The sequence below is a fragment of the Triticum urartu genome, chromosome 6A, assembly GCF_056163025.1.
Source record: "Triticum urartu cultivar PI428250 chromosome 6A, HENAU_Tu73, whole genome shotgun sequence".
NCBI classification, from domain to species: Eukaryota; Viridiplantae; Streptophyta; class Magnoliopsida; order Poales; family Poaceae; genus Triticum; species Triticum urartu.
In genome coordinates this window covers 172,658,678-172,681,578 of record NC_141878.1, presented here as the reverse complement: position 1 = coordinate 172,681,578, position 22,901 = coordinate 172,658,678, and the positions used below count along the sequence as shown (strand labels likewise).

General features: G+C 48.5%; 1 protein-coding gene across 1 annotated transcript; it reads right to left on the bottom strand.

Annotated features, from left to right (window-relative positions):
- Positions 1-48: 48 nt before the first annotated feature.
- Positions 49-3,584, bottom strand: LOC125517581 (lipoxygenase 2.3, chloroplastic). The gene is made up of 6 exons (XM_048682788.2): positions 3,080-3,584; positions 2,688-2,953; positions 2,344-2,581; positions 1,927-2,256; positions 1,748-1,833; positions 49-1,638 (listed from the first exon to the last, which is right to left on the bottom strand). Exons 1-6 carry the CDS (start codon positions 3,429-3,431, stop codon positions 205-207), a joined length of 2,706 nt encoding a protein of 901 aa, XP_048538745.1. The 5' UTR covers positions 3,432-3,584; the 3' UTR covers positions 49-204.
- Positions 3,585-22,901: the final 19,317 nt, after the last annotated feature.

Genomic DNA, 22,901 nt, shown 5'->3' with positions numbered 1-22,901 from the left:
AATTAGGATTTTTTTGGTTGCGAATTACCTAATTAGGATTCGACGAGGTCACAATTCAAATAACCTTATTAGTACTGCTAGTAGATGCCTCTCCCGCCCCCCGTCATGCACGGGACGGGAGCAATCGCTGCTGGGTGCGTACATGGTGTACATCTTATTCCTAAATAATCCTACATGCAATGATCTCTTATCCTGGGGACCCTATCAGATGGAGATGCTGATGGGGATGCCCCTCCCAGTGACCCCTGGTTCTGAGAACGGCTTGAGCAGCTCGTACGGCACGATGCCGGCGCCGCACCTGTTCTTGTTCTCCGGGTTGTTGTTTCGCTGGTCGATGGTGCCCTCCGCCTCCTTGAGCCTGCCGCTGAACTTCTCGAACGCCGCCTTCACCATGGGCTCTGCCAGCCACGCCGGCTCGGCGTACTCTCCCATGTATTCCTCGTCGGGGGAGTGTGAGGAGAGGATGTCCAGCGTCGCCATCACCTTGATGGCTTGCATCTGCGAGGGGAGGCTCTGCAGCAGCACCTCCTCTGGCCTTGCCATGAACTTCTTCATCTCGTCGTCCCGGCTCTCCTCCACCGGGATGTTCCTCCGCACCACCGTCGGACGGTTGGGGAAGTACCCGGCGTAATGGTACTGCCCGAAGTTGACGGCGGCGTGGTGGCCGGACGTGACCCACATGATGATGGTGAGGATCTGGACGAGGTTCTCCTTGGAGTCGCACACGGGCCACCACGGCTCGTCCTTCTTGTCCGCGTGCCCCTTGGTGCGCACCTCCTCCCACCACGCCCGCAGCTCCTCGTCGCCGGCCACGTCCTCGTCCGACTTGTAGTAGAAGTCCACGTAGTCGGACGCCCACTCCTTGATGGAGCCCCAGATGAGCAGCCCGTCGTCGGCGTACGGGTAGTCCTTGATGGCGAGCTCGAGCTCGCCGTCGTCCCTGCGCTCGGCGAGCCCCCGGCTGACGAGGTCCTCCGGCAGCGCCTCCGTGTCGAACTGCCAGGCCGCGCCGTAGGCGACGGAGCTGAGCTCGATGGAGTACCTCCCCGGCCAGAAGGCCTCCTCGATGATGCCGTCGGCGTTGATGAGCGCCTCCCGGGCCAGCGCGTTGATCTCCATGGTGTAGCGGAAGTGCGGGTGCAGCAGGCGGTGCACCGGGTGCATCCGGCTGAGCTGCCGGTTGGTGGCGATGATGTAGGGCTCGACGCAGGCGTGCGTGCGCAGCCAGTGGCTGACCAGCTGGTGGTAGCCGGTGTCGTGGGTCAGCACGTGCGCCTTGGCCAGCTTCCACAGCCACGACTCGGTGGCGTCGGGGCCGTGCGTGAAGGCGCGCTTCCACTGCGGCCTGGTCGGCGACTGCGGCCGCGTCAGCTCGATGGCCAGCGGCATCAGCGTGCCCTCCTCGCTCAGGAAGAAGACGGTGCGGGAGCCGTACAGCGTCGTGTCCGGCAGCTCGCGCACCCTGTGCACGTACGGCAGGAACACGTCGTGGTAGTCCAGCAGGAACAGCCGCTTCTTCTCCACCGCCTCCTCCACCGTCATGCGGCCGTTCATCATCTTCTCCAGGACCTCCTTGGTCAGCGCCGACTCCGCCGGCCCGTACACCGCCGGGTCCAGCTTGCTCACGATGGGGAATTCCTGCACCATGGATGCATGCATGCATGCACTCTCGTTAATTAACTAAGTGAACTTATTAAAAGCAACTTGATCAAAGGCTGTGAAAAATAAAAAATGGTTGATTAATTACCGTGAGGCGGCGGATGCAGATAGGGTTGAGCCCGGCGAGCGTCTGCCTCGCGAACTCCTCGTCTCTGAACCACGAAAATCGGTCCCCTGCAGAAGCGCAAAGTCACGTCACGTATGTGGTCTCAGTAATTAGTTGCTCGATCGTGCTCTGGCGGATCAGGCATGGACGGCGGCGCTCACTCTCAAGCATCTCGGGGACCTCGAAGCGGAGGACGTGCTCGGTGGTGTCCTCGATCATCTGGACGACACGGGGAATGACGTCGTTGATGACGTTGAAGGAGGCGCCGCCGTGCCCGTCGACGGGGAGCGGAATGCCGTCGCTGTAGAGGGCGTCGATGGCCGGGAAGTGCGAGAAACACTGCGAGTTGTTGAGCAGCGGCGCCAGCGCCGGCAGGATGGCGTGCAGCCCCGACCGCAGCGTCGTCGCGCTGAACGTCCGCCCCTTGACGTCCGAGAACTGCTCGTCGCGCGGCACGTACACCGGCGAGCTCCTCTTCTCCGTCTCCGGGTCTATAGCACAACCACCGGCAACCGTTAGAATTTTGAACAAGATTATTTTGCTAACCGCCAGGTAGCAAGGTCGGTGTGCGTACGTACCGTAGAGGGTCTTGGGCCGGCCGGTGCGGCACCGGCGAGGGTAGGGGTGCTCCTTGGTGCCCAGCACGGGGCGTTGGTGGTCGATGTTCTTGTCCGGGTCGCCGAGGTCGTTGTACGTGTCGTAGTCGTAGACGCGCTCGTGGAACTTGCGCTCGCTGTGCCCGTCGCCGCGCAGCTTCTCCAGCTCCTTCTTCCTCAGCGCCTCGATTCCCGGCGGCGTCTGCGACGGCAGGTATGACTGCAACAACATACGCACGCACGCCATGGTTAGTTAGTCCCACAGTTCCATGCGAGCACGGAGAGAGCGTGGGCTCATGGCTAGCTGCTGTTGGCTAATTGCCTACCTTGACGGTGAAGAAGGCGCGCGGCTCGGGGTCGTCGAACTTGGAGTGCACCCAGGAGGCGACGTCGAAGGTGATGGCGGTGCTCTCGTCGCCGCCGGTGATGAGCTTGATGTCCTTGATGAACATCTCCCTATGGTGCTCGTTCTCCACCAGCACCGCGCCCACCGGCCCGAACGACGCCGGCACCGACATCTTGGCCTCGTACGTCCCCTCCTTGAGCGTCATGTGCGCGAACCCCTTCACTCCCTCCCTCTCCCTTCCCGTCTCTACGCAGCAGAACAACTTTTCTCAGCCATGTGAAAAATTCAAATCAAACGCTGTAGCATGCATGCTCTCTCCTGTCCTGCATGGTGCATGCCATCGTTGTAGCGAGAAAAGATAGAGAGGCTCACTGGGGTCAAGCTCGGAGCTGACGAGCTCGAGCAGCAGCGTCTTGCCGAAGAGGTCCTGGATGTCGTCGAGGCCCCGGGCGACGTACACGGAGGTCGGCGCCTGCGCGGTCACGACGGCCGTCACCGTCAGCGACCTCTCCTTGGTCGTCACGGACGTCGAGACGCCGACGGCCTCCTCGGTCGACGCGCAGCTTATCCTGCGCGCCGTGAGCCGGCGCGCGGAGCCGCTCCTCCCGGCGCCGGACGCCCGCCTCTGCTGGCCGCTCGCGGCCGCCGCCGTGGCGAAGAGCGGCGGCGAGGCAACATTGCTGCTCTGCGCGGAGAGCACCAGCGGCTGCTTCAGATGGATCATGGCTGGCGCGGGCAGGGCTAGCTAGCTGCTGCCGATGGATCGAGCTGGTTCGACCTCTACCTTCTGTTCTTTTGCTGATTAGCCAGTCAGCTAGCTAGGAGGGCAGGCCCCTCTCTCGGCTCTCGCAAGTGCTCTGCGTCCGTGGTAGTATGTGTGCCAGTTTATATTGTTGGATGCGGTGCTCCACGGCGATGTGTTTCTCGTGCGTATGTGTGTCAGTCGTGATGGGCCGTGCAACATGATGATTGGCTGCATACCCGGCTATCTAACCAAATTATTTTTCTTGGAAATAAAAAGTCCATTTGAACTTTGAAGAGGGTGTGTACATAACGCCCTATGGTATATGGCGTGCACCGGACCTTGGTGCACTTGTCTAGAAGTTTACAAAAAAGTGCTGGAAAGAATTGAACCACTGTAAAAGTTCAGAACTTCAAATATAGCTTGTGAAAAAAGAAGAGACGAATCGCGTGTTGAATAGTAAGCTAATCTAGATTTGGTTGTAAATTCCATCGATATCATTTTTGTTTCACAATTGTGCTTTCAGTTAGATTTTGAATACTTTCCATTGTCGTTACTCATTGTTTGCATGCTCTTTGTTTCTTTTTAGAATTTATTGAATTCCTGAATATGATGATTGAGACTGGTGCATCAGATATTTTCTCCTACGAAAAGTTTGAGGGTACGCCACATTTGATCTTTGTGTAGGCAGCTCCAGCAGCCTAAAGAATATATACTCCCTCCATCTCAAAATAAGCGTCGCTGGAAAGTTTTTCTTACGTGGTAGAAAGTTGGCTAGTCGACCGACAAGGGCTCGAGAAAACCACATAAAATTTGTTGAACGGGCAGGAGGGCATCATTGAAAGCTTGAAGCACGTTCCACCACACCCGGCAGCGACACGATGTATACATCAGTAGGATGTAGGGTAGTGGGGTCACGCGCGAGGTATACATCACTAGGGTAGGAGACCAAGAGGGAGAAGGTGACCCAGGGCTTGTCACTTCCCGGTGCATGTGACTGCACATTTGGCATGTTCCCCCTCCCGGACGTGTACGTGGTCGATCCGGGCAAGAAGTTTGCACAAACACACATCCCCTCATGCCTCGCGGCCTTTCTTAGGTCTCATGCTTCGCCGTTATTCTTTCTTCTTTTATGTGCGCCACGCATCTCAGATAGGTACCCCAGGTCCAGCGCGCACGCAATCGCACACCGATTCCCCTTCTTTGAGGCAGTGAACGCAGTCGCACATTTTTGTTGATGGGATGTGCCAATGCACGTGACAGTGACTTGACGACCATGGGACGCCGGCTCAACGTCACTTTTTTTTCTTTCAGAAATGGGCCCAACGTCACCTGGCTCTCACTCTGCCACCAGCCTGGCCCATCGTCAACCGGGGGAACGGGCAGATTACACCGGCCACCAGCCTAGGCCCGGCCGGCCACTAAAAAAAAGCCTAGGCTCGGCCCATTACAGAACTTATATGCAGGTGTTTATATGAGCCTTTTTTTAGTAAATAAACTATTTTCCGCTCAAAAATATAGTAAATAAACTATTTTAAAGAGAGCACACATGACGACAGCCACACGTACGGGGCATGCCAATTTTTGTGGGAAACATGACATGCTATTTAGGGACTTCTATCCAGGCACAGCACAGCTGGTCGGTAGATACCTATGCTAGAGCCTAGAGCCTAGAGCAATGCCCGTCTGCTTCTGCTGACTTCTCTCGCCTGGTGCTGGTGGTGAACTGATGATCGCTACTGGCCATGCGTGATCCCTAACCTGTGTCCTGCCAGGTGCCCGAAAAATCACGTACGTACGTGCTACTCTCGCGTAGGACCTGTACCGCGCATGCCGTTCCCTCGCTATTGCGCAACAGCAGAGTTTTTGGTCGCACATGTCACTGATATAAAAGTTGCCTCGCTATTACGCAACAGCAGAGTTTTTGGTCGCACATGTCACTGATATAAAAGTTGTTTGTTCCGTTGCCAGTGTTGAGGGCCTCTTTGATTCGCAGAATTGTAAAAATATGGGAATAAGAAAAACATAGGATTGATTTTTTTTATTTTTTGAGAGTACGTCAAAAACGTATCATAATTTTATAGAAGAGGGAATATGATTTACAAGAGATGCCTTACGAATGGATGCACCCATCCATACTCAGGCAACACCCGAAACAACCCACACCTAAAATCCTAAGCCTACTCTAAGCGAGACAACCTATCACCTCCAACTCCGGCCTCAATCCACTCATGCAGCTCGCGGAGAATCGTGTCTACCAATTCAATCGGGGATCTCTGTTGGCTTCTTCTATTGAAGACCCGAGCATTCCTTTACTTCCATAGGGTCCAAGCCACCACAATCACAACTGTGTCAAAAGCCCGTCTGTTACCCTTTACACTCCCTTTTTTTGCTACCAACCACCAATCCAGCAGATTGTCGTTCTCAGTCGGCCTTGTGATCGGCAGGTTAAGGGCTTGGAGACCCTCATGCCAAACCTCCCTAGCGTACACACACTGGATCAAAATGTGCTCAGCGTTGTCCTTATCCTGCAGGCACGTGTAGCAAGCTGAGGGACTATCCTGAAGCCCATGCTTAGCACGACGGTCCGAGGTCCAAATGTGGTGCTGAACGGCCAGCCAAGCAAAGATCTTGCACTTAAGAAGTGCCCAGCTCTTCCAGATGTAAGAAGCGAAAGGCACCCTCTGGATTCCGAGGCAAAGGCGATGATATGTGGATCTTGCCGAGTAACTTCCCGAGGGGTCTGCCGGCCAAGAGAAACGGTCCGGACTGTTCGGATCACGCTCGATCGTGCTAATAGCCAAGTTGAGATGGAGAAGCTGCATATGTCCCACGAATGTGAGATCACCAGTGACATCCTGCAACCATTTGCCACTGTCCAAGCCCTCGCTGACAGTGCGCCTGTTCCTTGTGCGAGTGGCCACCATGGCATGGATAAGAGGAGCAATGTCCGCGGCCGCAAAACCGTGAATCCATCTGTCTCTCCAAAACAACACCTTGGTGCCCTCTCCAACCTCGATCTTGACTAGGTTGTCAAACACATCACGGGCTTCTCTGTCCTCAGTCATGGCTAAACCTTGCCATGGTCTTTGCGGATCCGTCCGTTTCAGCCACTTCCATCTGACTCTAAGAGCGATCCCCTGCAGCTCCAGGTTTCTGACTCCCAAACCCCCAAGGAACGTGGGTCTACAGATCGTGTTCCGGGCCACCAAGCAGTGCCCACCGTTCACCTTGTCTTTCCCAGCCCAAGAAAACGCCCGCATCCATTTGTCGATATCCTCCAACACCCAGGCTGGTGCATCAGCAATCATGAAATGGTGAATGGGTTTAGCTGCCACTACTGACTTCACGAGTACAAGACAGCCCGATCTCTGGAGCAGCCCACGTTGCCAGGCCGGGGCGCATCGCTTCGCTTGATCGACCATAGGTTGCCAGTCCGCACGGCTGAGCTGGTGAATTGCAAGCTGCAACCCTAGATACTTGCAAGGAAAAGTTCCCAGATTGCATTGGAGCAAAGCCGCCACCCTATCCCTGTCAGCAGCATCCCCATGGATCATTACCGCAGAAGACTTAAGATAGTTCACTCGAAGGCCCGACGCGTCACCGAACATCTTGAGAGCATCTTTAACAAATCTCAGATCCACCTTAGAGGGCTTGACAAACATCGCCACATCATCCGCATAAATCGAGATCAACTGGGTAGCAGAGACCCTAGCTAACCTGCTAGACACACCCAGCTCAGCAGCTTTTGTCATGATCTTAGAAAGGACGTCCATGGCAATGACAAAGAGTAGGGGGAGACCGGGTCTCCTTACCGTAGCCCTTTCAAATGCTGAAAGCTTTTACCCGGGATCCCATTGACAATCACTTTAGTAGATGCCGTCCTTAGCAAGATGGAGATCCAGGCCAGCCATTTCGATCCAAATCCTTTCATCCTCATCACCTCAAAGAGGAAAGGCCAAGCGATCGAGTCGAAAGCTTTAGAAATGTCAAGTTTCAGAAAAACTATAGCTTCCTTGCGCGCATGTAGTTTCCTCGCAACTTGCCGGACCAGGAGGAAATTGTCATGCAGGTGTCGGCCCCTTATGAAGGCAGATTAGTTAACAGCCACGGTCTTAGACATCCTGCGCCTAACTCGGTTTGCCAGCATCTTCGCAAATAATTTTCCCACACTGTGGGTCAAGCTGATAGGGCGAAAGTCTCCCACGACCTCTGCATCAGGTTTTTCGGGATGAGGACAATATGAGCACGATTCAACTTGCCAAAACCCCTTCCATCCTCCACATAAAGCTTCATGAACACTGCCATCAGGTCATTCTTGATAATGGGCCACGCCCTCTAATAAAAGGCCGCAATAAACCCATCAGGCCCGGGCGCACGGTCAGGTGGCAGCTCCTTTATAGTCTCCCACACTTCCTCCTCCGTAAAGATTTCGTCCAGTTCGGACAGGTCATGTCTGTCAAGCTCTAGGAAATCCAGATTTAGGTCGGCCTCTCTAGTGGAAGCGCAGCCCAGTAGTTGTTGGAAAGCTTCCGTAAACACCTCCTCCTTCCTTTGTTGGTCTGTAATCAGCTCGTTGTTATGCCTAATGTGAGGGATAAAGTTCTTAGATCTTCGACCATTGGCCACCGCTTGAAAGAGCTTGGTGTTGGCGTCTCCTTCTCGGATCCAGCGTAGCCTCGATCGCTGCCGATCAATGGTGCGTTGCAAGGAGGACAGTCCTAACAACACATGCTTGAGAGTTCTCCTAAGCCATCGTTCCTCGGTCGTGAGCACCCTCTCTTCCATAGCACGATCCATCCTCAAAATAATATAATTGGCCACCGCCATCTGGGTCTTGATGTGCCTTGTCTTACTTTGCCCCCAAGCTTGTAAAGCTGCCGCGGTGTTACGAAGGAGGGAGTCCAGCCTCTTATAGGGGTCAACGATACTATCTTCGCACACCCAAGCCTCCCTAACTGCTTCCTCGAAGCCTTCTAGTCTCGTCCAGTACATCTCGAAGCGGAATCTTTTCTTGGAACAGAACGGAGCCGATGTGGTGAGATGTAGGGGGGCATGATCAGAAATATTGGAGGAGAGGGTGTAACACCCCGGATGTAACTTACCCAATTTGTACTCCAACTCTTGCCGTTTCCGGCGTTAAGTTATTTTATTTTCTCGGGTTCGGGTTTTTGTCTCCGTGTGTTGTTGTCGTTGTCATGCATCTCATATCATGTCATCATGTGCATTGCATTTGCATACGTGTTCATCTCATGCATTCGAGCATTTTCCCCGTTGTCCGTTTTGCATTCCGGCGCTTCGTTCTCCTCCGGTGGTCATTTCTACCTTTCTTTCGTGTGTGGGGATTAAACATTTCCGGATTATACCGAGACTTGCCAAGCGGCCTTGGTTCACTACCGGTAGACCGCCTGTCAAGTTTCGTACCATTTGGACTTTGTTTGATGCTCCAACGGTTAACCGAGGTACCGTGTCGCATGTTGGGTTATCTTTTATTTTGGCGCCGTAGTCGGGCCATGAGTGTTTGAATGATGTAATGTTGTTTATGTACTTGATTGACGTGGCGAGTGTAAGCCAACTATGTTATCTCCCCTTTTATGATCTATATTACATGGGATGTTGTGAAGATTGCCTAACTTGCGACATATGCCTTCAATGCGATTATGCCTCTAAGTCGTGCCTCGACACGTGGGAGATATAGTCGCATCGAGGGTGTTACAAGTTGGTATCAGAGCCTTCCCCGACCTTAGGAGCCCCATTGCTTGTTCGTTTTTAGCAGCCGAGTTGTGTCTAGAAAAAATGTTTTAAGTCATTTAGGAATTATATATCGGAGAGTTTAGGAATTCTTTTTACTTCCCAGTCTCCTCATCGCTCTGGTAAGGCATCCTGATGTAGAGTTTTGACTTTTCTCTTCTCAAATTTCACTAATTTTTTTTAGGATCACGCGGGTATCTTGGAATCGTTCCGATGGTTTTATGACGAGAACATTGTCTTGGTGCCTCCTGTCAGGGGTTTTGTGGAAGTGTCCCGGGGAGTTGAGCTCTGAGGTGTTGTCGTCATAATTTTATTGTTGCAGTTCTGGAATACCTGAGTTTAGTACGCCGACATCGAAAATCTCTTTTATGCAGTTCGTTGGTGAGATAACCTCGACGCCACCCAGTACTGGGGCGGGAGTTCGGGAGTATCGCCATAACTTGTATAACGGATGCTTTTCGAAGGTTGAGGTAGATGGTTTCCGAAGTTTTTCTTGGTTATGTGTTGAAGGATGGATACAGCTGGATGTAGGATTTGCTAGATTTGGGTGAGATATTATGCTTCCCCTGTATCCCCAACACCTGATTGCATAACCAGAAAGGTTCGGGAGTTTCATAGGTGGGAATTCTAGTAGCTCTAGTTCTTCTTCCACGGATAGTTGGTTTGAGATTGGGATTTCTTACCGAGTATTCGTTCTTGATCCGTACCTTGTTGATTTATTTCTCTACCTTAATTCTAAGTGACTTCTCAATTTATGGATATGTGACCATTTCAAGAGGAATGCATTCGTTCATTTTGTTCGAATGTGAAAACTATATGTTGCAATTTTCATTCCGTTGGATTCAGCTTCAATATTTGTCTATCAATGTGCTAATGGATGTCAACCTCTTCAGGATGGCTCCTCCAACGTGCACGACTCCGAATCCTGATCCGCCACCACCTCCACCTCCTCCGGAGGCATGGCAAGCTGTGATGGCCGCAACCAATGCAAACACACAGTTGATCATGCAAATTCTCCAAGAGCGCAATCAAGGCAACCAAGGGAACCAAGGCAACAATCAGAATCACTTTGCTACACTCAACCAGTTCCTTGCTAACGGGCCAAAGACTTTCAGCAATTGTGTTGAGGCAACCGATGCTGACGATTGGCTTGTGGATCTGTGCAAGCATTTCGAGTGCAGTAACGTCAGGTCTGAGGACTTCGTCAAGTTCGCTTCCTTCCAACTCAAAGATCAAGCTGCAGAATGGTTCCAGCAGTACAAGGATTCCAGAGGTGGACGTGTAATTACCTGGGATGAATTCCGTCAAGATTTTAGAGCTCACCATATCCCTCAAAGCGTGGTTGAAAGCAAGCGTGAGGAATTCCGCAACCTGAAGCAAGGCTCTTTGTCTGTCTATGACTACAACAAGTTGTTTCAGAAGCTCGTCCGCTTTGCTAAGCAGGACGTCCCTGATGAGAAGAGCATGATATACCAGTTCAGGGGTGGTCTCAGAGAAGAAATCCAGCTAGCTCTTGTTCTCTTTGAGCCCTTGAGGTACGATGAGTTCTACAACATGGCACTGAAGCAAGAGGCCGCTCAACTGAGGTGTGATGCTTTCAAGAAGCGAGTCAGGGATGCTACTCCTTCTTCCTCTACTCAAGTGGCCAAGCAACAGAAGTATTGGCTTCCTCCTCCTCCGTTCCGTCAGCCGTATCAGCAGAAGAGCAAAGGTGGCAGTGGATCTTCCCACCCACCCAACCCTGGCTTTCAGAACAAGACTTCGTCTCAAGCTCCAAGATCGAGTGCTCCGTACCACCGTCCGCTTTCAGAGGTCACGTGCAACAAGTGCCAACAGAAGTGTCTCAACCAGAGGCGTCTTCCTCCTCCTCCTGTCAGATCGGCAAGTACAGCTGTGGTCAAGCATAACCCCAAGCACGCCAAGGTCAACTTGATGAACGCAGCTCAGGTAGAGGATTCGTCAGATGTCATCATGGGTAACCTTCCTGTTAACGATATTCCCGCAAGAGTTCTTTTGACATTGGTGCATCGCATTGTTTCATGTCAAAGCCATTTTTTTACCAAGCATGAGTTCGTTTCGTCTCATTTGGGTAAACAAATGGATATCGTTTCTCCTGGCAAACGTTTGAGTGCAAGTCTGGAGGTGCCAGATGTTACTATCACCTTGGGCGACTACAAGTTTCTTTCTTCCCCAATGGTTCTTGGAAACTCGGATATTGATCTTATTCTCAGAATGGATTGGCTTTCTAAGCACAAGGCTCAGCTTGATTGTGCAGCCAGGCAGATTCAATTGACTCATTCGTCTGAGGATGTAATTGTCTTTGCCGCTCGTTGAAAGATCGTGGATGTCGCCTAGAGGGGGGGATGAATAGGCGCTTTAAAATAATTACGATTTAGGCTTGAACAAATGCGGAATAAACCTAGCGGTTAATTTGTCAAGCACAAAACCTAAAACAACTAGGCTCACCTATGTGCACCAACAACTTATGCTAAGCAAGATAAGCAACTATGCGATAGCAAGATATATGACAAGAAACAATACGGCTATCACAAAGTAAAGTGCATAAGTAAAGAGCTCGGGTAAGAGATAACCGAGGCATGCGGAGACGACGATGTATCCCGAAGTTCACACCCTTGCGGATGCTAATCTCCGTTTGGAGCGGTGTGGAGGCACAATGCTCCCCAAGAAGCCACTAGGGCCACCGTAATCTCCTCACGCCCTCGCACAATGCAAGATGCCGTGATTCCACTAAGGGACCCTTGAGGGCGGTCACCGAACCCGTACAAATGGCAACCCTTGGGGGCGGTCACCGAACCCGTACACTTTGGCAACCCTTGGGGGCGGTCACCGGTACCCGTCAAATTGCTCGGGGCGATCTCCACAACCTAATTGGAGACCCCGACGCTTGCCCGGAGCTTTACACCACAATGATTGAGCTCCGAACAACACCAACCATCTAGGGCGCCAAGGCACCCAAGAGGAACAAGCTCTAGGGTGCCCAAACACCCAAGAGTAATAAGCTTCTCAAACTTCACTTCCACGTATCACCGTGGAGAACTCAAACCGATGCACCAAATGCAATGGCAAGGGCACACGGAGTGCCCAAGTCCTTCTCTCTCAAATCCCACCGGAGCAACTAATGCTAGGGAGGAAAATGAGAGGAAGAACAAGAAGGAGAACACCAAGAACTCCAAGATCTAGATCCAAGGGGTTCCCCTCACATAGAGGAGAAAGTGATTGGTGGAAATGTGGATCTAGATCTCCTCTCTCTCTTCCCTCAAAAACTAGCAAGAATCCATCGAGGGATTGATAGTTAGCAAGCTCAAAGAAGGTCAACAAAGGGGGAAGAACACGAGCTCAAAGGGTTAGGGTCAATGGGGAAGAAGACCCCCTTTTATAGGAGGGGGAAAATCCAACCGTTATGTGCTCAGCCCGCACACGAGCGGTACTACCGCTCCTGGTCCCGGTACAACCGGGACTCACAGTATACGTGCAGAACCCTACCAGGCGGTACAACCGGGCGACCAGGCGGTAGCACCGGTTGAGAAGAACAACCGGACCAACCGCCCAGCCACCGCTCAACCACCGCATAGGAACAGAAGGGAGTCACCCCTGAGTGCGGTAGTCGAGCGGTACCGGGCCGGTGCAACCGCATGGCCTTGAGCGCTCGGGCGGCTAAGTCCTGAGAGGTAGAACCGCTCCGGACACCGGTGGTACCGGTACGACCGGACCAACCGGGCCACCACCGCCCGAGTACCGCATCAAAACAGAGGCCTGACCGGTACTTGGGCGGTGCCTGGCCGGAACAACCGCCCAAGACTTTGCTGAGCAAGTTGGCGGTACCACCGCCCGGAAGCAGCAGTACAATGGCTGAGAGCTCCAAGCGATACTACCGCTGGGGCACGCGGTACTACCGCTGGGACCAGACAAAAACCACTCTCAAGAAAACCAGAACTGCCATAACTTCTGCATATGAGCTCCGAATTGAGCAAACTCAAGCTTGTTGGAAATAAGACGACGAGTAGCATCAAAACTGCGACTGGATATAGTAAGAAGAGTCAGGGGAGGTATTCCAACAAATAGAGAAGTGAAACCTCCAACCGAGAAGAACCGGCAAAATCTCCAACATCGAAAACATCATAGAAGATGCATGTGAACTCCGTTTTCGATGAACTCGAGCTTGTCATCAAGATGACCATAAGCTCTAAGACTCTCAAAGAGAACCAAACAAGAACCAAGAAAGATGATGCAAGGATGCAATGGTTTGAGCTCTCTACGAACGATACGATCAAGCTACTCATCGAGAGCCCCCCTTGATAGTACGGCAATCGATCCTATAACCCGGTCTCCCAACTACCATCATGAGACCGGTAAAATAGAAAACCTATCAAGGACAAACCTTTGCCTTGCACATGGTCCACTTGAGCTAGATGATGACAATCTTGACTCCCTCAAGTTGGACCACCTTTCTTGATTGTGTTGACTCGATGAAGACTAGTTGATTGCTCCCCCATACTCCACTATGGGTGAGCCACTCTTCCGCACATCTTCACAAGTCCATTATCACCACAAAGGACGGCAAGCTTCAAGCATTTGATCTCTTCGTGATGCTCCACTTGAACTTGCGCACCGCAACCTAACCCCACAAAGAACTCTCACGAAGACCATGGGTTAGTACACAAAGCATAATTGACAATTCTTACCATACCATGGGATCACTTGATCCCTCTCGGTACATCTTCTGTGCTTTGTGAGTTGATCAACTTGATTCACTCTTGACTTAGTCTTGATCAACCTTGAACCTTTCCAATTCTCTTCATTTGAATGATGTCTTGAAGGTAGACATGAATGATCACACAATCTTATTCTTCAAGACATGCTTGCAATAAGCTCAACTCTCACATGACCAATCTTTGGATAATTCCTTGAATAACACCTTGGTCGACACAAACTCTCCTTGAAATCAACACATGCACTCCAAGAAAAGCCTATGGACAAAACCTTCAAATATAACTCAAGGAAACCATTAGTCCATAGAGATTGTCATCAATTACCAAAACCAAACATGGGGGCACCGCATGTTCTTTCAATCTCCCCCATTTTGGTAATTGATGACAATCACTTTCAAGAGAGTTTAATACAAGGAATTATGCATCACCATGCAATGCAACAACCAATAATGCATGCGTATGAGATGCAAATGCTTAGGAACAAAACCAAAGCAAGGAGAAAACTCTAAAGACTTCTCCACAAAACTCTCCGAAACCTCCACAAAACTCTCTGAAACTTCTCCCCCATTGGCATCGATTGCTAAAATGGGTGAAAAGCTTAGAAGGCCAATATAGATTGAGTTCCTCCAGAAGTTTTGTATTTCTCAACAAGAGAGAGGAATGCAATACACATATCCAACGATAAATACTTGGAGGAAGACCGATTATATTGAGGCACCAAGATTGCTAAAGGAATGATATGCCACGAGGACATAACAAAGAGAGACACAAGCAATCAAGCAATCAAAAGGTACCAATTGAAGCAAGCAATCAACGGATATCAATTGAACCAACTAGACCAAAGATCCTACGAGCCACATGAATAAAGGATATTATGAAATGAGCAAAGGAGTGTTCTAAAGAAACTAGAGAAGCTCCCCATGATTTGTGCACACATAAGAATATTTGTATTTGGATACAAAGTGCACAAAATAGGATCATAGCTCCCCCAAAATCAATAGAAACTTACAACAAGTGCAAGTGAGCATATAGGAATCTAAGCCTAGTACTTGCAACAAACACATGGTTGAGCAACAAGTAAAAGAGGCAACTTAAGAAAGGGCTCAACCAAAATGATGTGTGTGAGTCAAGGCAATGCACTTGAGAAGACTAATGTATGGATGAGCATTAGGCATCAATAAAGTCTTGAAAGAACGAGGCACACGGTGCAAGGCCTATCATTCCCACACACAACTAGCAAATGGGTTCACAAGCTTACTAATAAGCATATTAAGAACCTATGCTTGTGACAACCCATGGTTAAGATAGAAGATGAAAGCCTCATCAAGACGAGGGATACCAAAGCCTCGTAAAGATAAGCATGAGGAAAATAATCTTCACCACACACAAGAGTGCATCAAGATGCAACGATAGAAGACACGCACTCAAGGCAAAAGCTTTCACGGAGCCACCAAAGAAATAACATAATAAAGACAAGGTGGCCGTGAAAGAAAGGATATCAACTAGATATGCAACTTCTCTCAAGTGTATAAGATTCTAGGTAGACGAAATCATGATGATATATATCTACAAAGAAGGATGTACACCCGAAATAGTTACAACACGAGGAACAAGATATTCAAAGGGAGGTCATACATATACCAATAAGATATTTGCTTGGAAGCATAGCTCATGGCTAGAAAAGGTCTTATTGTATATAAATGAATTCCTACTACACAACCATCAAAGACATCGCAACTAGCAACATGAGATCATCGTTGAGATGCTTTGAGAAAGGAAACAAGTATCACAAGATGGAATGAAAATCATGCTAAGATGCAACCTACACAAGGTTGATGCAAGAAATGTGTGCATGAAGTATATGAAGATACTTGTTACCGAGATAACATTGGAAGGATGTACTAGATACCAATTGAAGGTAGAAAGTACTTCATTGATCATCCTAGCTTGACTCCAATAAGCACATGGTGACAACTCCTTCCTTGTGAGTGAGCCGAGCATCCAATGCATCTCCACTTGTTCCTAGAACAACAACACAAACAAAATGGTACCCAAACTCATTGGGACCAAAGAGTTGGAGAACCAACAACACATAAGACAAACTCCACATAAATATGTGCAAATAGATATGAAAATGAATTTCATGCACATCTCGTCCAATTTGAGACTTGGTGGAGTTCCCCCTATATATTGGGTCAAAGAAAGAAAGCATGCCAAAGATACTACACGAAGTTAATATGCATGCTCAAGACTTTCAAGAACCGAGACCAAAAGACAAAGAAATACCAAGCGAAGAAAAGGATACCAAATGAATAAATCATCACTTGGAGGATATCATTAAACGATACATCAAGGAATGAGATATCCATTGATACACAAAAAGAAAGATGTCAAACTCCCAAAAGAGAGAATGGTTCCAAACAAACCAAGTGCTCTAAAAAGTTTCATGATGGCACAAGTACCAAAAGAAACGATTTGCATTCCACCAACACACACTTGAAAAGGATCACAAGGTGAGTGTTCTAAGAAAAATAGGATAGCTCCCCCAAGCATTGTGCAATATGGAGAATTTGCATTTGAAAACAAAAAGCACAAGATGGGATCACCACTTTCACTATATCTATACAAACACTAGACAAGCTCAAGGAAATAACAAGATCCACAAATGGTATGGAATACAATGGGAGTTGACACAATCCTAGGCAAGAGATAAAGCAAAGGCCAATGTAAAGATGATCAATAATATCTACCACACAAGTGAGTACCAATTGTCAAAAGACAAGAAGTATTTGGAAATAATTCCCGGTGGTAGATAGCAAGGATATCCGACATCATCTTCACACCAAACAAAAAGCAAATTGCAACTTGTAGAGCTAACATGCCACCTAGGAACAAGATAATTAACAATATCAACTCTAGGTGACAATATCTCAAATGTACACATTTTCTAGGCTAGTAATATACACATAGCATATTACTCCCCCATAATGTGATACCAATTAAAGATAGACAAGAGGCAATTAAAGGATCCAACAAGAGATCATTAATGGACTATTTAGAATTTGAATTTCTCATGAGAAGACATACCACATAGTGACTAGATAATCTTGAAATATCAATACTAGATGGTATTACTCATGTACACACATTTATAGGATTGTGAGGTGCACAAAGCACATCACTCCCCCATAATGGGATATTCCATTAATCTCTCACAATAGCCTACTAAGAAATAAACAAGATGCAAAAGGCTCAACACACAACACACACGTACATGATGTGCAAACCAACATACACATACTTGATTTCTCAAGATAAGCAAATTGGAAGCACAACATATACAAGCACATGCAAGGTACAAAACCACAACATGCAAGGGGGCAAGTAACTTTCAATGTAAGCAATTTAAGTACAAGTTACCGCAAGGAGGCACATTGGATATAAGATATAAACTTGATAATTCAATTGACTTGTCTTGAGACAATAAGAATGATGAAGTCCCCTTAATTCTTCATAATGTAGCCAAGTCTCCAATGACCTCCAATATCACCTATTGATCAATTTTGAGCTTGTTGGTCCCCAACCAAGTTGGGTCCTAAGAGGTTAGTCACAATAGGCTTGGCTATCCAAATGGTTCTTTTCTTGACACCACTTTGAGCACCAACAAATTTGGCAAACACATTGCCAACTTTATCCTTCCCAAGAGAATAGATATCATCAATTAGAATAGGGTTGGATAAGGTACCATTTGTGCATGAAGAAGCGACGTGACCTTTTTCACGACATAGGTAGCAACGTCTACTCTTTACTTTCTTCTCACTTGATTTCTCAACTTGAGAAGCATTTGCTTGAGTTTTCTTGGGAAGAGGCCTTTCTTCAACTTGAGGTTGAGAATGACAGTGAACTTGTGGCCGCTTCCCTTGTTGCTTGTCACTAATGGGCTTCTTCTTCAATGGGCAAGATCTAACATGATGCCCTTCTACTTTGCACTTGAAGCAAGCAATCTTGGCCGAATTCTTGACTTGTTCTTGGCCCTTCTTTTTGTTCACCTTGGACTTCTTCTTCTTGTTGGAGTTGAATCCAAGTCCACCTTTGTCATTGGGAGATTTTTGCACGCTCAAGATGTTGTTGAGAGTAAATTTCCCTTCATGACTCTTTTCCAAGTCTTTCTTCAAATAAGTGACTTGGTCCTTGAGCTCTTTGATTTCCTCTACATGGTTAGTCTCAACACAAGTACTAAAGGAAGTATAAGCTTCATCATTAGAGCAACAAGGCAAGGAAAGCAATTCATCACAAGATGTACCAATGTTATGCGAATGAATTGTGAGGACTAGCACAAGACAATATAGCATTTTGACCGAAAGTAGTGCTAGTATCCACATGAGGCTCACTAGATGTTACCTTAGCAAGCATGGCCTCATGAGCTATCTTTAGCACATTATGGGATACTAGAAGATCATCATGAGAGCTTGTGAGCTTTACATAATTTTCTTCCAACATCCCATAGTTGCTAGATAGCAACTCAAGTTGAGCCCTTAGCTCAACATTCTCCTTTAATATGGATGCTTCACAAGAGATAGAGTTAGTAGCACAAGCAACAAGAGGAGAAGACAACTTGGCAAGCTCTTTTGAATATGAAGCTTTAAGTTGAGCATGAGACTCGGTGAGTTTGATGAGCTCACTCTTAATGACCCTTTCCAAAAAGGGCAGCAATGACCTTAATGTGCTGCTCCTTTAACGGCGAGTCGAAGATCTCAGCCAGCTCCGTGATGTTATCCTCATTTCCCACCAAATCCTCCGGCACAATACCAAGTGCTCTCATAAGCACATTCTCCGCCTGGGTTGCGTTGGACGGTTTGCTCGCCGGAGCGCGCTTGGAGCCCCTCGTCGTACGCCGCGGGGTGAAAGGCTCAGCCTCTGGCCTCAACGTGAATTGAACCTCCAAGAGGAGTGGGGGTGCTAGCTTACGCACAAGCGCGTTGCAAAACCACCGAAGCTTCCCGAACGCTGCTGCCTCCTGGGGTTTCATACCGCTCGTGCATGCCTGAAACTCCCTTTGCATGGCCAACTGAACGTGCGAAACATCCCGAACTCCAGTGCCCTCCTCCATGCTCGCCACTTGTCCGCAATCCCAGGGATCTCCAGCTGGGCGCACAATCTCAGCAATCATTGGTGGCCCTAGTTCCGGCACGGTCTGCCTTACTGACCCATCCAGGGGCCCCACGGCAGAACCCACCACTCCCACCGAAATGCCACCACCCGCAGGATCCGATGCAGTAGAGACCGGTGTGGGGACCCTGTGGCTAGGCCCCCCACGCAGCAACAGCGGTGGATCCTCAGCCGAAACAGCACAAGTGATCCCGTCTCCATCACTGCCCGCGGCCCCACGAAGCACATCAGTAGCCTGCGAGTCCCCACTGCCAGCGCAACCTTCTATAGGCAGTCGGCCCTGCGGTTCAATCCGAGCTTCCTCATTGGTGTGACCATCTGCTCCATTGGGCGTGGTGCCACAATTGTTGGGTTTTGTAGTAATTTCAAAAAATTTCCTACGCACACGCAAGATCATGTGATGCATAGCAACGAGAGGGAGAGTGCTGTCTATGTACCCAATGCAGACCGACTGCGGAAGCGATGACACGACGTAGAGGAAGTAGTCGTACGTCTTCACGATCCAACCGATCAAGCACCGAAACTACGGCACCTCCGAGTTCGAGCACACGTTCAGCTCGATGACGATCCCGGACTCCGATCCAGCAAAGTGTCGGGGAAGAGTTCCGTCAGCACGACGGCGTGGTGACGATCTTGATGAACTACAGCAGCAGGGCTTCGCCTAAACTCCGCTACAGTATTATCGAGGTATATGGTGGCAGGGGGCACCGCACACGGCTAAGGAATAGATCACGTGGATCAACTTGTGTCTAGAGGTGTCCCCTGCCTCCGTATATAAAGGAGTAGAGGGGGGAAGGCTGGCCGGCCATAGAGGGAGGCGCAGGAGAGTCCTACTCCCTCTGGGAGTAGGATTCCCCCTCCAATCCTAGTCCAACTAGGATTCCTCGGAGGGGAAAAGAGGAGGAGGGGGCCGGCCACCTCTCCTAGTCCTAATAGGACTAGGGGAGGGGGGGAGGCGCGCAGCCCATCTAGGGCAGCCCCTTCTCTTTTCCACTAAGGCCAACTATGGCCCATTTAGCTCCCGGGGGGTTCCGGTAACCCTCCCGGTATTCCGGTAAAATCCTGATTTCACCCGGAACACTTTCGATATCCAAATATAGGCTTCCAATATATCAATCTTTACATCTCGACCATTTCGAGACTCCTCGTCATGTCCGTGATCACATCCGGGACTCCGAACAACCTTCGGTACATCAAAATGCATAAACTCATAATGTAACTATCATCGTAACCTTAAGCGTGCGGACCCTACGGGTTCGAGAACAATGTAGACATGACCGAGACACGTCTCCGGTCAATAACCAATAGCTAGATGCCCATATTGGCTCCTACATATTCTACGAAGATCTTTATCGGTCAGACCGCATAACAACATACGTTGTTCCCTTTGTCATCGGTATGTTACTTGCCCGAGATTTGATCGTCGGTATCCAATACCTAGTTCAATCTCGTTACCGGCAAGTCTCTTTACTCGTTCCGCAATACATCATCTCACAACTACCATATTAGTTGAAATGCTTGCAAGGCTTATGTGATGTGTATTACCGAGAGGGCCCAGAGATACCTCTCCGACAATCAGAGTGACAAATCCTAATCTCGAAATACGCCAACCCAACATCTACCTTTGGAGACACCTGTAATGCTCCTTTATAATCACTCAGTTACGTTGTGACGTTTGGTAGCACCCAAAGTGTTCCTCCGGCAAATGGGAGTTGCATAATCTCATAGTCATAGGAACATGTATAAGTCATGAAGAAAGCAGTAGCAACATACTAAACGATCTGGTGCTAAGCTAATGGAATGGGTCATGTCAATCAGATCATTCAACTAATGATGTGACCTCGTTAATAAAATAACAACTCATTGTTCATGGTTAGGAAACATAACCATCTTTAATTGACGAGCTAGTCAAGTAGAGGCATACTAGTGACAATTTGTTTGTCTATGTATTCACACATGTATTATGTTTCCGGTTAATACAATTCTAGCATGAATAATAAACATTTATCATGATTATAAGGAAATAAATAATAACTTTATTATTGCCTCTAGGGCATATTTCCTTCAGTCTCCCACTTGCACTAGAGTCAATAATCTAGATTACACTGTAATGATACTAACACCCATGGAGCCTTGGTGCTGATCATGTTTTGCTCGTGGAAGAGGCTTAGTCAATGGGTCTGCAACATTCAGATCCGTATGTATCTTGCAAATCTCTATGTCTCCCACCTGGACTAGATCCCGGATGGAATTGAAGCGTCTCTTGATGTGTTTGGTCCTTTTGTGAAATCTGGATTCCTTTGCCAAGGCAATTGCACCAGTATTATCACAAAAGATTTTCATTGGACCCGATGCACTAGGTATGACACCTAGATCGGATATGAACTCCTTCATCCAGACTCCTTCGTTCGCCGCTTCCGAAGCAGCTATGTACTCCGCTTCACACGTAGATCCCTCTACGACGCTTTGTTTAGAACTGCACCAACTGAGTCTTACTCAACTTCACACCTTGTAACACAGGCAAGAACCCTTTCTTTGCTTGATCCATTTTGAACTTCTTCAAAAGTTTGTCAAGGTATGTGCTTTGTGAAAGTCCAATTAAGCGTCTTGATCTATCTCTATAGATCTTAATGCCTAATATGTAAACAGCTTCACCGAGGTCTTTCATTGAAAAACTTTTATTCAAGTATCCCTTTATGCTATCCAGAAATTCTATATCATTTCCAATCAGCAATATGTCATCCACATATAATATCAGAAATGCTACAGAGCTCCCACTCACTTTCTTGTAAATACAGGCTTCTCCGAAAGTCTGTATAAAACCAAATGCTTTGATCACACTATCAAAGCGTTTATTCCAACTCCGAGAGGCTTGCACCAGTCCATAAATGGATCGCTGGAGCTTGCACACTTTGTTAGCTCCCTTTGGATCGACAAAACCTTCCGGTTGCATCATATACAACTCTTCTTCCAGAAATCCATTCAGGAATGCAGTTTTGACATCCATTTGCCAAATTTCATAATCATAAAATGCGGCAATCGCTAACATGATTCGGACGGACTTAAGCATCGCTACGGGTGAGAAGGTCTCATCGTAGTCAATCCCTTGAACTTGCCGAAAACCTTTTGCGACAAGTCGAGCTTTGTAGATAGTAACATTACCATCATCGTCAGTCTTCTTCTTAAAGATCCATTTATTCTCAATTGCTTGCCGATCAACGGGCAAGTCAACCAAAGTCCATACTTTGTTCTCATACATGGATCCCATCTCAGATTTCATGGCTTCAAGCCACTTTGCGGAATCTGGGCTCACCATCGCTTCTTCATAGTTCGTAGGTTCATCATGATCTAGTAGCATGACTTCCAGAACAGGATTACCGTACCACTCTGGCGCGGATCTTACTCTGGTTGATCTACGAGGTTCAGTAGTATCTTGATCTGAAGTTTCATGATCATTATCATTGGCTTCCTCACTAGCTAGTGTAGGTGTCACTGAAACAGTTTTCTGTGATGAACTACTTTCCAGTAAGGGAGCAGGTACAGTTACCTCGTCAATTTCTACTTTTCTCCCACTCACTTCTTTCGAGAGAAACTCCTTCTCAAGAAAGTTTCCGAATTTAGCAACAAAGGTCTTGCCTTCGGATCTGTGATAGAAGGTGTATCCAATAGTTTCCTTTGGATATCCTATGAAGACACATTTCTCCGATTTGGGTTCGAGCTTATCAGGTTGAAGTTTTTTCACATAAGCATCGCAGCCCCAAACTTTCAGAAACGACAACTTTGGTTTCTTGCCAAACCATAG